The sequence below is a fragment of the Setaria viridis genome, chromosome 1, assembly GCF_005286985.2.
Source record: "Setaria viridis chromosome 1, Setaria_viridis_v4.0, whole genome shotgun sequence".
NCBI lineage: Eukaryota > Viridiplantae > Streptophyta > Magnoliopsida > Poales > Poaceae > Setaria > Setaria viridis.
In genome coordinates this window covers 26136793-26152422 of record NC_048263.2, presented here as the reverse complement: position 1 = coordinate 26152422, position 15630 = coordinate 26136793, and the positions used below count along the sequence as shown (strand labels likewise).

General features: G+C 52.3%; 2 protein-coding genes across 2 annotated transcripts; one reads left to right on the top strand and one right to left on the bottom strand.

The window, feature by feature from the left end:
• On the top strand, nt 1-4588 carry LOC117856529 (transcription factor E2FA). The gene is made up of 14 exons (XM_034738874.2): nt 1-406; nt 1488-1668; nt 1778-1834; nt 1935-2020; nt 2099-2187; nt 2305-2356; nt 2485-2537; nt 2635-2685; nt 2764-2812; nt 2940-3005; nt 3105-3181; nt 3258-3486; nt 3691-3757; nt 3850-4588. The coding sequence occupies exons 1-14, from the start codon at nt 179-181 to the stop codon at nt 3972-3974; spliced, it is 1410 nt and encodes a 469-aa protein (XP_034594765.1). The 5' UTR covers nt 1-178; the 3' UTR covers nt 3975-4588.
• Nucleotides 4589-4732: 144 nt separating this feature from the next.
• Nucleotides 4733-8009, bottom strand: LOC117856540 (chaperone protein ClpB1). Its single transcript, XM_034738884.2, is given in 6 exon segments — nt 4733-5047; nt 5050-5158; nt 5251-5376; nt 5379-5804; nt 5888-6042; nt 6887-8009. Coding segments are annotated over 6 exon segments (1692 nt in total). The 5' UTR covers nt 7584-8009; the 3' UTR covers nt 4733-4868.
• Between the last annotated feature and the right edge of the window lie 7621 nt (nt 8010-15630).

The following is a 15630-nucleotide window of genomic DNA, read 5'->3' as shown; positions in this document are numbered from 1 at the left end:
CCCGCCTCCCTCCTCGCCGGTCCCCGCTGCCCCGCCGCCGCCGGAACCCTAGCTCCGGCGAGGCCCCCGGCCTCACCCGCCTCCGATCGGGCTCCGTGGAGCCCCGCGCCCCTCCGCGCGATCGCGAGAGATCCAGGGGTCGCCGCCGGCCGTGGGGGCGGGAGGAGGCGCGAGCCACATGTCGGGCGTCGGCAGCGGCAGGCCGCCGGCCGCGCAGAAGATCCTGCAGTCTCTGCGCCCGCCCCTCGCCTTCGCCTCGCCGTCGAGGCCGCCCTTTGCCGCGCCCGACGACTACCACCGCTTCCCCACGCCGGCAGCGGCAGCGGCCCCCGCCGCCACCTCGGGCGGCGTCGGCGCGGGGGGCGCTGCTGACAGCATAGAGGAGGGGCTGGTCATCCGGACGCCGGTGAGATGATGCTTCTGCTCAGCGAGGACCTCCGGATTTGTTTCCCTTGTGTTTTTCTGGTCAGCTTGCAGTGTCTTCAGATGCTTCAAGACGGCGAATTTTGCGTGCTCTGTTGTTCACATGTGTGGATTTGGGTTTAGCTAAACGAGTCGCAGGTAGATTCGGGTGAAATTCTGTCCAATTTCGTAGCTCCCTGGGAGTCCTCCCATAGTGTCAGGAAGCTCAAATGCTCCGTACGTGCAATTATTAGACGTCAGGTAGGCGCGAACTGTAATTGTTTATGCTTATGCAACCAGGATCCATTGGAGAAACAATTTATCTCACACAGTTGTTGCAGTGCTGCGAGATTTGGAAATGGAGGGAAAGTTTTATGTCATAGACAGTAAGAATCTATGTATTGCAGATGTCGCCCATAAAGAGATCTGGGATAGAGGGAAACTTGGTCAACAGATGCTAATAACATATTCCACTTAATCATTGCCATAATAGCTCACATATTGTGTGGCTGTGAGTATGATTTGGCTTGCAGTAGGACTTCATTGTACCACCGTAGAGGTGTAACCCCTGCATTCTAAACTTCTCTCTGCAGGCTTGCCAAATGAAAGAAAAAATTCTTTGAAAGATGTTAGATGCTTTATCCTTCCTTTCTGCCATTATATGTCTATGCAATCCTGAGAGATCTTGCTTATATTGAACAAAACTTGGTGGAATTACTGTCAGTCCAAGATGTAGTCACGTGCAATCTTGTAACAAATCAGTCTGAATCATTCTTGTTACTTTTTTCTGGTAGTTCACATGGAACTCTTGGGCCATTTATTTTAGGTAAAAGCTGCAAATAGGCATAGTTTCACTTCAGCTTCTGATACAACCTTGTGGTTCAGCATTTATATACTTTCGCTTCTAAGCTGATGGCATCAATGAAGCATAATGATTCTGTTTCACTAATGATGCACGTATGGCGTCAGTTATTTGTATGCGTCCTAGACCACATCCACAGATTCTATCGTCACAATTTAGCATATCCTTAATGTTTTCGTTATTAATGACAGCTATGTAACACAAGTCCGTTTCTCTTCTGCAGCTAAAAAGAAAAGCCACATCTGAAGAAAATGATGCTGCTGAGTCAAGTGAATGTATAATTACCAGCACTGGATTTACTGGCAGTCCAATGCTCACTCCTGTCTCTGGAAAAACTGTTAAAACTTCTAAGTCGAAGGCGAAGAACAATAAAGCTGGTCCTCAAACGCCTACGTCAAATGTTGGTGAGTGGAAACTTAGTAAATGATATGCCATGGTCATTTGCTTTGAACTCTTCTTTACATATGTTTTCGTGGAACAAAAGGGTAAAGATGAACATTTTTTTATACGCAGGTTCACCTCTCAATCCAGCAACACCTGCTGGCACTTGCCGCTATGACAGTTCATTAGGTGATCATAACACTCTACATCTTAGGTTTTCTGTTTGAGGAATATTACCCTTTCCATATTAACGCTTGCTGTTACTTATACCCTCCTGATACTTGTTCAGGACTTCTGACAAAAAAGTTCATTAACTTGCTCAAGCAGGCTCCAGATGGCATTTTAGATTTAAATAATGCCGCAGAAACACTAGAGGTTACAGATTTTCTTCATTTCTAGCCATCATCTTGTTTCATCCTTTTGGTATACATTCACAGAATTGTTACAATTTAGGTTCAAAAGCGGCGCATATATGACATTACCAATGTCCTTGAAGGAATTGGACTAATAGAGAAGACACTTAAGAACAGAATACGTTGGAAGTAAGCATAGCTTTCTTCCTTTAACTTGTTTTCATGTATTATGATGCAATCTTATCTCATTAGCCTTTTGCCTTTGCTCTTGTTACTTCATGATGCTAATCTGGCATGACATCACAGGGGCCTGGATGATTCAGGTGTTGACTTAGATAACGGTATTTCTGCTTTGCAGGTATTAGTTTCTGTAAATTTGTTGTTCGTCTTGAAATTGCCATGCTAAGTGCACCCAAGTACCTTTGTATCCTGGGAAGTATGATAATATTAAATCTGAGCTCAATTATATCCAAACCATTTTTGCAGGCAGAAGTTGAAAATCTTAGTCTGCAGGAGCAAGCACTAGATGAGCGTATAAGGTAGATAGCTATTGCATTTTTCTCTGCATAGCTTACAGTCTGCTACACCATAGTTCCAAACGGGAAATATAACCTGGTGTTTTGTTTCCCCACTCAGTGATATGCGTGAAAAACTAAGGGGCTTAACTGAAGATGAAAATAATCAAAGGTAACTATATTTCTTTTACTTCAGTTATACTTGTATGTCACTGTTTAATACGACCTTCAAGTTTCATTTGTCTATTAGGTGGCTCTATGTGACTGAAGATGATATCAAGGGATTACCCTGCTTTCAGGTCTGTTGCTCTACTTAAATGGTTGACTTAGTGTAATCTTTCCATTGCTTTAAACCAACTTTTCTGTTGGAATCAATTTGTATGGTAGATTAGTAGTTAACTGTTAATGTTTGTGCTCTTTCTGCAGAATGAAACACTAATTGCAATAAAAGCACCTCATGGTACTACACTCGAAGTTCCGGACCCGGACGAGGTAGGAATCAGTAAAATAATGGGCTTTGCATACACAAATAAATGGTTGCGTTCAAACTCAAAATTCTTGTATGCTTCTGGCTTTCTGCTGCCTGTGCAGGCTGGTGATTATCTCCAAAGGAGATATAGAATTGTCTTGAGAAGTACTATGGGCCCAATAGATGTTTACTTAGTTAGGTAATGTTGTATTCCTCCTGTGTATTTACATGTTTGGATTGAATTTTAGCTAATCAAAATCTTGTTGTAATGATAGTCAATTCGATGAGAAATTTGAGGAGTTGGGTGGTGTTGAAACACCTGCAAGGCATGCAAATATGTCGAGACATCATACTGTTGAAGATTTCAATGCAACAAATGCTGGACAATGCAGCACATCGATGGATGTGGTACATAATGTTCAGCAAAACCAGAGGACCCCACAGGATCCTAATGCTTCGCACGATTTCGGGGGCATGACAAGGATTATTCCTTCAGATGTTGATGTAAGTCAGATCTTTCTAACATATATTTTTTTGGCCCTTTACCTTTGCCACGGCCATGAAATTTGGTATTGTCAATACAACAATGCATCTATGTTTTAGTTCCCTCAACTCCTGAATGCAGTTCTTTACATGCGAACCTGCTACTAAGTTATAAAGTAGCCTGCTGCAATATCTTGAATGACTTACCGTCCTACAATTTTGCAGACGGATGCTGATTACTGGCTCCTAACAGAGGGAGATGTTAGCATTACTGATATGTGGAAAACAGCACGTATCCTTGATAATCATTCATTAAGCTTGTTCAAACACATCTGTTCTGTTAAGTAATTGTAGTTGCAATGGAATGACTTAACATGGAAATAGCAGAAGTGCAGTGGGACCAGATGGACTTCTTGTCTGAAGAAGTTGTCACCCCTCGTGCCCAAAATCAGCAGCCGGTCGCAGTCGGTGGGCCACATATGCAGGTTCCAAGCATGGATAAACCATAAGATCATGGTGGCCTTTCAACTCTGACATCTGAAACACTTGGAGCGGTGTTGAGTGAGATGTTTCTGGTGCAAAGAAATGGATTCTCAGGTGACAGCAGGTGCTCATTGCAACAGAAGAGCAGGGTGATGTTATCAGAATCCATCACCTGGAGAGAAGTCAAGGCAGCAATTCAGACCTTCAGATCGATGTGCACCAGGAATTCACTCTGTTGCGGAGACTGATGAGATCAACTGAGTAAGCTAACAGCTTCCTGCCTGATTTGCTGAAGCATGGCACTTCAGCTTCGCTGATTCGTTGTGAATCCATTGTTGTGCTCATTCATCCACCGTTCCATTCGCTTACCAAGCTAACGGTATCATACTGGTCCATTAAAAAAATGTGTAAACATCGTGTCAAAATGGTGCAGAATGCGTGTAGTGTTGGTGTAACGACACCATTGGGTGAGCATCAGTGTAACACAGAGATCTTTGTACAATTGTTTGATTACCCTAGAGCGCTGTTCCCTTGTAAAAAAAAAAGTGTTCCATGCGTGTAGCAAAGAGGATACTCAAATTTTGTAGCATCCATTTGATCAATCCATTAAACAGGCCCTGTTGGGCCTAACAGTTTTTTATGGATTTCCCGGGTGCGCTGTGATATCTGAGTTCTGAAGGCACACACTGCGACATCAACACTTGTAACGCTCAAAACCCTGGTTGGAATGATTTCAAGCTGAAACGATGCAGCATGGGCGCTGAGCAAGAGTGCAAGACCACGCTGCTCAAGTAAAACCTGAAATAGTTATGGAATCCATTTTGCCAATATTAGTCTCTATTCTGAAACATTTGCAGGATCCCCACCTAGCTAATAACAGTCCCCAAAGAGCAAACCTAAAAAGAAGCTTTGTTCACTTGTCAGGACTCATCAGGAGCTGCCGATCTCTGAGTCACCTTCGGCTTCTTTGCCACGGGAGCAACCTCCACCACGTCGTCGTCATCCTCGGAGTCGCTAAGAACCTTCTCGTCCTCCTGCGGCTGCGGCGCCGGGTCTGGCTTCTTCGTCATCTCTTATTTCAGCGCCTTCTTGTCATCCAAGGAATGAAGGTGGTCGAGCCCTCATAGACTTCTCCCTTGATTAGCATCTCCGAGAGCTTGGTCATCACGTTCTTGTGCATCCACCTCCTTATGGGCCTGGCGCCGTACGTCTGCAAGAACCGAAACATGGTATGATACTAAACAAACTGAAATAAAACATATTGAGAAATGGTTCTCGGATCATGCATAGAACTGCACTTACTGGGTTGTAGGATTCTGACAGGATAACATCCAAGGCATCGTCAGTCGCGGACAGCGAGATGCCCTTGTCAGCTACGCCCGCGACGATGCACTTCATCTGAATCTTCACCACCTCCTTCAGCTTGTCGTAAAAGAAGCAAGCGGGATCAGTGAACTAAATAAGAAGTCTGAAAATGCATGGCGTTGAACAACAAAATAAAGCATAGTAGACAACCCTGGAGGTGATCCAATAAGACGCAACACAGACCTGGCCCCAACGTATTCAGACATGTCAAAGCGGATCAACATCTTCTCACTGTCAAATAGCTGCTCAGCAAGAGCTTTCGCGAGCTCCGTCTTACCAACACCAGTTGAACCAAGAAAGAGGAAAGATCCTATAGGTTGGCCACGCTTATCAAGGCCGGCCCTCGACCGTAGCACTGCCTGCGCAACCAAATTCACAGCTTCATCCTGGCCAACAACCCGCTCGTGCAATCTGTCTGCTAGATGGACCAACTTCTCCTTCTCTTCATGATCCAGTGTGTGGACAGGAATGCCAGTCCATTGGCTCACAACCTTCAGATAGCATTGGAATATATCAAATACATCACGCAGGAAGAGCAGGAATTATTTAAACAACATAAAGGATCGATGCCTACCTGTGCCACATGCTCAGGGCTAACAATTGCTTTCTTCACTTTTTTTAGAAGAATCTTTTGTGAAGCATACACATTTTTTTGGTTGTCAATCTGCATCCTTGTGTTGGCACACGCCTCATCAATAAGATCAATTGCCTTGTCAGGAAATTGGCGATCTACATGCAGCAATGAAATCCATCAGTTCCCTCCAACTTTGTTGAGACATTGTGAGAAAAGGAACTCAACCTTAGGGAGAAGATGCCCCTGTTGCTTTGCCTTAAAGAGAGGGGAGAGAGACTTTGTGATACATGCTTTCAAATTGGTAGAATTGTAGGAAAAAAATGTAGTGTGCACACTTGTATTCATTCAGGACGCTAATGAATTTTGATGATCTGTAACTACATAACCCTATTTCTGCATTGATCATATCAAGCATCATATCATTCATCAATTGAATCCATTAAAACATACAACGTTTAAATACAAGATTGAATTGGTAAAGATATTGTAAATTCCCCATCTGTTTGCTTGGCATTCTTATGAAGTATAATCTAGTCAGTCCATGAATACAATTCATAAATTATTTCAACTTAATATATATGTCAAATGCTGTAAACTCAGCAGTTCTCTAATTGGGTATTTGAAATCACAGAAATAGCATGTTCAGAATGATTACGAAAAAACTTGATGGGAAGGAGCAGACCGCACCCCCGCTTTGATTTAATAAGATGCAGGGTTCGAACCCGGGTTTATGGGCTGAGAGCAAGCTCTAGTAACCAGTCGCTTGCGAGAGCACCTGCCTCAGAATGATTATGAACCAAAGCTATTAAGGATGGGGACTATGGTCAGTTCATTGTTTTTTATTTCTTATATTGATTTTTGAAAGTGGCACAAATCACCACCAAACTAAGAATCAACGCCAGAAATAAGCTACAAACAGAGCATATTAGCTAGAATTCCCTTCTCAGATCTCACCGAAAACAAAGAAAAGAAACGAAACGAAAGAAGTCCTCACCGTACCGGTGATATATCGAGCAGCAAGCTGCGTGACGGCAATGATTGCGGAATCCAGGATTTTGAGGCCATGATGCGCCTCGTAGCGCCGCCGTAGCCCCTGTAGGATGTGCATGGTCGCGTCCGTGCTTGGCTCCTCGACGAGCACCTTCTGGAACCGCCGCTCCAGCGCGGCGTCCTTCTCAATGTACTTGCGGTACTCGTCGAGCGTGGTGGCGCCGACGCAGCGGATGCGGCCACGGGCCAGCGCCGGCTTCAGCAGGTTGGCCGCATCCACCTTGCCGCCCGGGGCCCCGCCGGCGCCGACGAGCATGTGCATCTCGTCGATGAACAGGATCACCTTGCCGACCGCGTCCTCCGCCTCCTTGATCACCCGGTTGATGCGGTCCTCGAACATGCCCCGCAGCGTCGTCCCGGCCACCAGCGCGCCGACGTCGACCTCCACGACGCGCGCCCCGTGGAGGGGCTCGGGGACGGCCCCCGTGGCGATCCGCTGCGCGAGGCCCTCGGCGATGGCCGTCTTGCCGACCCCGGGCGCGCCGACGAGGACGGAGTTTTTCTTGGTCCGGCGGCAGAGGGTGCAGACGACGCGGCCGATCTCGCCGTCGAGGCCGATGATGGGGTCCGTGTTGCGGGCCGCAGCGGTCATGTCCCGACCGTACATGTCCAAAGTCGTCGGATACGGATTCAGAACGGCCGCCATGGGCGCTGAGCCGGCGACAAAGAAAACCCGCGCGATCTGCCCCCGGCGGCGGAAGCCCCCAAAAACGTCGGCGTCAACGCAGAGTCGGAAATAGAAGGCAAACCACCCTATCCGCGGCCGGAGACGCGCCGGGCGCCTTGGACACTAATGCAACGGCGGGGAGAGGAAGAGGCGTCCGCCGGAGTCGTCGACGGGGAGACGGCACAGGGGGTACAGGGAATTAGTCGGCGTACGGCCGGGACACGAGTAGCGTCCGCACCGGAGCCAGGAGGCGAGGCGCTGCCGTCAAGGTGGACGCGGCGATCCGGTGAGAACTGAGAACGAGCAAGGATAGGATAGAGGCGGAGTCGTCGCCTTTCCGTCGACGGCGGTGGAATGGACTTGCTCGACGCAAAGGGTTCGCTATGAGTACAGTGGGGTCGATCATTTCTGGTGAATATTGAAAATCGAGTTGGATGCATTCTAGTAGATGGATTGATCCATTACAGGCAAACTCTGAATATTTCCGTTGACGGCTTGTTGCTTTTTTTACAACTCGCCAAGAGGAGGGAGTTGTCTGAGATCTTAATTTTGCTTTTATATTACCTTTTTATGTGTCTGAATATTAAAAACGATACGAGTAGATTTGTCTTGAATGTAGTTTTATAAGAGTACATTTTTGATATATTTTTAAAAGAGTCATCTACACCACAACTAGGTATTAGTTTCTATTAGCTATGCCCAAATTTTGTGGCATGCATACAACTCCTTTTACAAAAAAGAAAAGATCCAGCATTTCTTTTAGATGTTTAGCACCTAGATAAGAGAGTCCAACACTGAAATTTTTAGTTACATAAAGTAAACTTAGGAATTACAAAAAGAAATCATTGTAACTAATGTAACTAAATTGCAAATATATAAATAGAAATTCAGTCGGTAGTGGCCATGTTTCCCATACATACTAATTAGGAAGAAGAACGAGCAAAGAAAACAGAAAGGAGAAATAAAGTGTGGCTAGTAGAGAAGAATAGCCAGGTGTGACATAGCTTCCTTATCTTATAAATATTTTGTATGAGCATATTTATTAGAGTAAGTTGCACCCACCATACGTGGTGCAAATTGGTCCAACAACTTTTAAAATGCTCAATTTAGTACAATAACTTGCAGATGGGTGCAGGTTGGTCCAATAATTTGTAATATGCTCAATTTAGTGCAATAATGATGGATACCTAGATTAGAGATATCCTAAGCTATTGGTAAGCCTAAAACAAAGAAGGGATGAGAAGGCGAAGCTAATTGGGCCGAGCGAAAGGCTGCCACCATCGCTGCCCGACTGACCGACGACGCCCGAGGTCAAGGCCCAGGAATTGAGGAAGACATGCCATAGACCGGCCCAAGGCGCCACGCGAGGGTCTAGGCATAATGATGGGCCAGGCCTATCATATAGCTAGACCTGACTGATGTGGCAGCCACAGCCAAGCCCGCGTGGGCCGAGGCGAGGAAAACGCGGGCCGATCAGTCGGGCGCACCGTCATCCGTGCCCCGGAGGGTGAGACAACCGCCCCAGGATAAAGGCTCCTAGACGGGAATGGTGTTGTGGCACTGTTCCGGATCGAGCCTGGTCAAGGGCGCCCGATTCACTATCATGACGATATCTGGTGAAGTTATCGGGGGCAGGCGCCGCCCCTAGATATGTGTAGGGGCCAGGTTCGGCGACCAAGGTGACTAGAAGAGCTGGCCCTGGACGAATATTTCGGCGGATATCAAGTGGAAAAGCAGCCCCGACTAAGGGATGGCCCCATGGCTGTTGATCAAAGGAAAGCACTCGACTGAATGAAATTGCCGCAACTGTGTAACCCTCCCCATGAGCCATGTATATTAGGACAGGGGGGACGAGAATGGGATTCGACCCCTAGTAGAACACACACTCACACACACACACACACACCATTTGTAACCCCCTACTGCAAACTTGAGCTCTCGAGCCCGGGAATAAAGAACTTGCATCACGAACTAGACGTAGGGCAAATTGCCTAAACTAGTATAAATCTCCTGTATCTCGCAAGGTAACCCATCCGAGGATTCATGCGGCAAATCTTCACTAGTTGGTGCTACTAAACGTCAACAATTGGCGTGCAAGGTAGGGGCCTGTTGCGTGATCATCATCCCTCTTCCGATGGCTTCCCCCTCGCCCACAACAACCGTACCTTCACCCCTGGGAGCGGCATCCACTTTGGGAGCTTGGACTTCGTCGCCACTGCCATGGTTGACCTCCAGCTCATCACGCTACCCACGCAGGGATAGGTGCTGTTCTTTGGCAGCCTCAGCTTCATCGCCAACGCAAATGGCGACCTCGAGCTTGGTGACCCAATGACCCCGTGCATCGTCGATGCGAACGCCGCGGCTGACAACACCCTCCTCAACACCAAAGCAGACGCGATCGCCCATCACATCAACAGCTACCTTGGCCCGAACCTATCCCGAGAGGAGATCGAAACCATTCCCTACGCACTGGTGAACATCTTCTCCCAGCTGACAGCAAAAGGCTTGGAGTAGGCAAAGGAACGCAGTCGCGTGGCCACGATCAGCTTCCTCATCAGATTGATGAACGTATGCCAGGCTTACTCGCGGAAGCTACGAGAAGCCATCATCCATGTTCCACGCGTCTCCGTCTATGTCGGCATGATGGACTACGCCATGGCGTCCGTCCACGACCTCCTCGATGATGACGCCAGCGACGGTTCGAGTTCAGAACCGGGGCCCTACGGCAGCAAGCACCCGTCATGGGAGTGCAACATGGCGGACCTCACAGACGCCCCCATCATCGAGGAAGCCACCATGCACACCCCTCTTGATTAGCAAATGACGGAGCAACATGAGACCTACGCTCAAGAACGGACGGAGCGCTTGAAAGCGTGACGTGCAGAACTTGAAGTGGAGTGGCGGTAGCTAGAGTAGGAACAAAGGGATCTAGAACCCTAGTGACGGCGACAAGGAGATGCCGCACGAGCCCGCTCTCAGCAGGTCCACCACGAGATTGTTCAGGGGACCGAGGACGTGCCCCACTTCGCACGGGCAAGTCAGAACATGGCCGCCATAGCCATGATCCTCTGCTTCATCCCCGAACCGGCCGACCCAGTGGTCAGGCAGATCCTGCGGGGGCTCTTGGAGGTAGCAGCCATGCAGCAAGCCGAAAGCTCCCACACAAGATGACATGAAGTGTCAGGAAGCAGGCGGAGCTGTGCCAACTTCTAGGATGATGAGGCCTCCACCCGGTCGGGTGCCTCCGGATGCCCGGGGAAGATCAACCACGCCCTGGCTTCAAGCGATCACGCCCCGGCCATGTCAATACACGACAGAATGGGCAACAAGCGGGACACGCGCAACACAATCAACGCCTGACGACGCGCCACCAAGGAGCCTGTGGTTGCCCGGAAGGAGAAAGGATGCCATGATGACTGGCGAGCTCGGAGCCCCAGCCCCAATGGGCCCGGGCCCCCAGCCTTCGGGCGGAGAATCCGCAATGCGCCTTTCCTCCTACGCTTCCGTCCACCGACGCACGTCGCCAAATACGTCGGGGATACTAATCCCCGGGTATGGCTCGAGGATTACCGACTAGCCTATCGGGTGGGAGGGGCCGAAGATGAATACTTCATCATCCAGTACCTCCCTCTTTGTTTGGTAGACTCCACTAGGGCCTGGCTCGAGTACCTACCCCATAGCCAAATCCAAGACTGGGCCGACTTGAAGGACGTCTTCATCGACAACTTCCAGGGCATGTACACTCGGCCCGGGAACTCGTGGGACTTGAAGAGTTGCAGTTAGAAGTCGGGTGAAACCCTTTGAGACTACATCCAGTGATTCTCAAAACAGTGCAACGAGTTCCCCGACATAGTCGATGCAGATATAGTTGGGGCCTTCATCTCCAGCACGACCTGCCAGTCCCTGGTGCACAAGCTCAGATGCTTGAAGCCGCGAACCACCAAGGAGCTGTTGAACATCGCCACCAACCACACCTTATGGGAGGAAGCTGTGGCTGTGCAACGCTTGGTTTACTTCATCAGTGAGGTCCTATCCGGCTCTAAAACTCAATACCCGCAAGTCCAGAAGCTTCTGTATGCTGTGCTCATAGTGTCGGGGGAAAATATTAACGACCCTTTGAAGCCCATGGAAACAACAAAGACGCGGAGGCCTAGGCCCGCCTAAGGGAACAACGACTGCCGTCGGCCCAACATGGGAGGTACAAGCCACGCTCCGCCTCGCCCGACCTCATGCCCCGGGGTCGGGCGCCCCCAACCTCCGTAGGAAAGAGCTCCGCCTCGCCCGACCACGGGCCTGGGGTCGGGAGCATCCCACCCCCCGCCGCAGGTCTCCGCCTTGCCCGACTCCAAGCGTAAGGGGTCAGGCCACCTCGGGCTCTCCAGACCAGAATCCGCCTCGGGCGCGGATCCCGTGGGTCCCCCTGTCGATTTCATCATAAATGCGCCGTAAAGCTGTCAGAGGGAAGGATATCCGCGCCCCCACGCAACCCGTCGCAAGTACCCATGCGCGGCCGCACAGTACTTGCTATAGTAGCTGCGACCCTCTCCGGTTGGCCATAGGGCACTCATGGTCTGCACCGCCCAGAGCAAGAGGAAGCCTCGCCCACCCTCGTGCCCCACGCGCCCGGCGGCAGAGATGCGACGTTCGCTCTCCGTGGGCCGTCAGCAGGATGGCAAGATCCGCCACCTCCCCCAACGGACACGGGGGTCACGACGAAATGCCATCATCGCGTCCGGCGGCTACAGTCGCCGAGGAAGCCATCGACAGGACGCAGTGGCTGCCACCCTCTTCCGGCAAACGTGCCGGTGGAAGCCGAAGGCCGGCGAGGACGCCGGCGACCTGGGAACTTGCTTCCCCCCTTGCGTTGTATTTTTACCTAGCCATGTTTATCTTTTTACCGCTCCCCACACTCGGTCTCACCTGTAACTCCGGTGGCCTCCTTACGCTATAAAAGAGGAATCGGGGGCCTAAGACAGGGTGAGGCGAAATGCACAACTCAAGACACCATAACGCTCCCTAGACAACAGAATGCCCGAGCGCACCCTACTAGAGCGTCAAGGGACATCCAAGAGACTTGGGACCGGTTTCCTCTCTCGCACTCCTGTAACCCCTACTACAGAATCTTGCGTGGGTAACACGAGCAGCTCCCGACACTGGACGTAGGGCGTTCCTTTGCCCGAACCAGTCTAAACCTTGTGTCTCCCACACCACCATCTCAAGCCTTACGCGCATAAAAGAAATTTACTAGTCTAAGTCTTGACCCGCTAATCTTGACAACGACAGTTGGCGCGCCAGGTAGGGGACCTTTGCACGTACATCTTCGGCTTCAGATGGCCAGCCACGACGCCAGCTTCGCTCCGGGCTCCCTGATCCACTTTGGGAGTCTGGACTTCCTCGCCACCGGGGAGGGGATCGAGCTGATCCCTCTCCTCATCTTGCCCGCTCGCCCCACCATCCCCGGCTCCGCCGCCGGGACAGCGGCGAGCGGCCAGGCGCGCGCTGGAGGGCCTTCCCCAGGGGGTGGCTCTTTGGGCTGCACAATGCCGCGGTGACCTACGGTCGCCTCCTGACGCGGTCCATGACCGTGTCGCCTGCGAGCACTGAGCTCGTAGGCGTGGCGAGGACGATTTCCGACGCCAGCTCCGACAACGGGAGCCACCACCCCTCGCGCAAGTGCTTCATGGCCGACGTACACTCCAAGGGTTCCAATGACGACGGCACCGAAGGGAGGCAAAGGACTCCCCCACCGCGCGCCGCGGCTACGACTGGGGCCCTCGGCAAGGCCCCGGTGCGACCTCGGCAGCCGGAGGCGCGCGCGGCGTCCCGCCAGGAGGTCGAGCACCCCCGCAACGAAGGCGGAGCACGGGCGCGCGACGTCCAGCAGCGCATCTGCGCAGACGAAGAACGCCCCCAGCTCTTCGCTCGCGCCAGCCAGAACATCGCCGCTGCGGCAGCCCTACTCCGGCGACTCCCCGAGCCAGCGACGCCCGAGGAGTGTGGGGCGCGCCAAGAGGTGCACAACCTGCTCGAGTGCGCCGCCGTCCAGCAGGCGGAAAGCTCCGCGTCCCGGCGACGCGGGCAACACGCCAGCAGGGCAGCGCCTGATGCACCCCCAGAGAGGCGGGGGGAGTCTGTTCACCAGCCTCCTCCTAGGGAAAACCAGTCCGCGCCCGCTCGACGGACACCACCGCCTGCAGGAGGCGGGGCTCGGTCCGTTCACCGATGCGTCGGCCCTGTCCACAATGCCCGCGACACCCCTGGACGCGCGGAGGCACTCCCGCGCAGACAGGGAGGAGGGGGTAGATTGCGGCTACCACATCCACCACGGCGGGCGCTACGACAGCGAAGAAGACCGCAGCCCGAGCCCCGACCCGGCGAGGCCCCGGGCCTTCTCCGCGCGCATCCTGAATGCGTCGTTTCCGCCACGCTTCAGGCAACCAACGAATGTGGCCAAATACTCGGGGGAGACGAACCCCGGGGTATGGCTCAGTGACTACCGGCTTGCATGTCAGGCCGGTGGGGCAAACGATGACCTGTTCATCATCCGCAACCTTCCACTCTTTCTGGCCGACTCGGCACGAGCCTGGCTGGAACATATCACTTCGGGTCGGATCCGCAGCTGGAACGACCTGAAGGAGATATTCGTGGGAAACTTCCAGAGCAAGTACACGCGCCCCGACAACTCCTGGGATCTCCGGAGCTGCCGCCAGGGATCAGACCAGTCCCTCCGGGACTACATTCGACGCTTCTCGAGGAAGCGCACCGAGCTCTCCAACGTCACGGACGCCGACATCATAGGGGCCTTCCTGGTAGGAACCTCCTGTCGGCCCCTCGTCCATGAGCTAGGGCGCCGAGGCCCGCGGACCACGGAGGAGCTCCTCAATATCGCCACCAGCTATGCCTCAGGCGAAGAGGCCGTTGGAGCAATCTTCGACCGCTCCAAGGGAAAGGCAAAGCGGGAGGAGGATGCTGACGAGGGCACCTCCAACCGCCAGCAGAAAAAGAAGAGCAAGTAGTGGCGCGAGGCTCCCTCGTGGCTGCTGTTGAGTGCAAGTGAGGACAGCCACCCCCAGAGGGCACCCCCAGCTTCTTCAACAAGCTGCTCGAGGGACCATGCCCGAACCACGAGTTCCTCGTGAAGCACACCTACAAGGACTGCAACCTCATGAAGAGGTACTTCGTAGGCAACCCGGTGAAAGGCGACCGAAGACGAAAGCCTGACAAAGAGAAGAAGGATGATGAGGAGAAGGAAGATGGCTTCCCCAAGGTGGACGGCTGCTTCATGATCTTCGGCGGCCCGGCGGCGTACGACTCCAAGTCCCGTTAGAAGCTGGAGCACCGCGAAGTCTATGCGGTCGAGCCTGTGACACCGGCCTTCCTCGACTGGTCGGGATCCGCCATCACCTTCGACCGGTCTGACCATCCGGGACGCATCCGGCATCCGGGGCGCTACCCTCTCGTCGTCGACCCTATCGTCGGCACGACGCGCCTCACCAAGGTGCTCATGGACGGAGGCAGCGGCCTCAACATCCTCTACACCAAGACCCTTGACACCATGGGGATTGACCGCTCCCGCCTCCGCCCCAGCAAGGCGCCGTTCCACGGCGTCGTGCCAGGGAAACAGGCAATGCCTCTCGGGCAGATCGACTTGCCCGTCACTTTCGGGGCCCCTTCCAACTACAAGAAGGAGGTCCTAACCTTCGAGGTGGTAGGATTCCGTGGAACCTACCACGCCATCTTGGGGCGGCCATGCTACGCCAAGTTCATGGCCATCCCCAACTACACCTACCTCAAGCTCAAGCTGCCGGGGCCCAACGGGGTCATCACCGTCGGCACGTCTTTCCAAAAGGCGTACGAGTGCGACGTAGAATGCTGCGAGTACGCTGCGGCCATTACCTTCACAGAAGAATTGGCGGTCCAGCTCGCGGAGGGCGCTGAGGCCCAGCACGACTCCAGGCAGTCGGCCACCTCCTTCGAAGCCATCGAAGGCGTCAAGGAGGTCCTCCTCGACCCCAGCAGCTCCGAC

Excerpts from the sequence above, each read along its gene's own strand:
- LOC117856529 (XM_034738874.2), top strand. The coding sequence starts at position 179 with ATGTCGGGCGTCGGCAGCGGCAGGCCGCCGGCCGCGCAGAAGATCCTG. Across the intron at positions 407-1,487 it reads GGCTGGTCATCCGGACGCCG|CTAAAAAGAAAAGCCACATC; the intron begins GTGAGATGATGC and ends TCTCTTCTGCAG. Across the intron at positions 2,686-2,763 it reads GAAGATGAAAATAATCAAAG|GTGGCTCTATGTGACTGAAG; the intron begins GTAACTATATTT and ends TTTGTCTATTAG.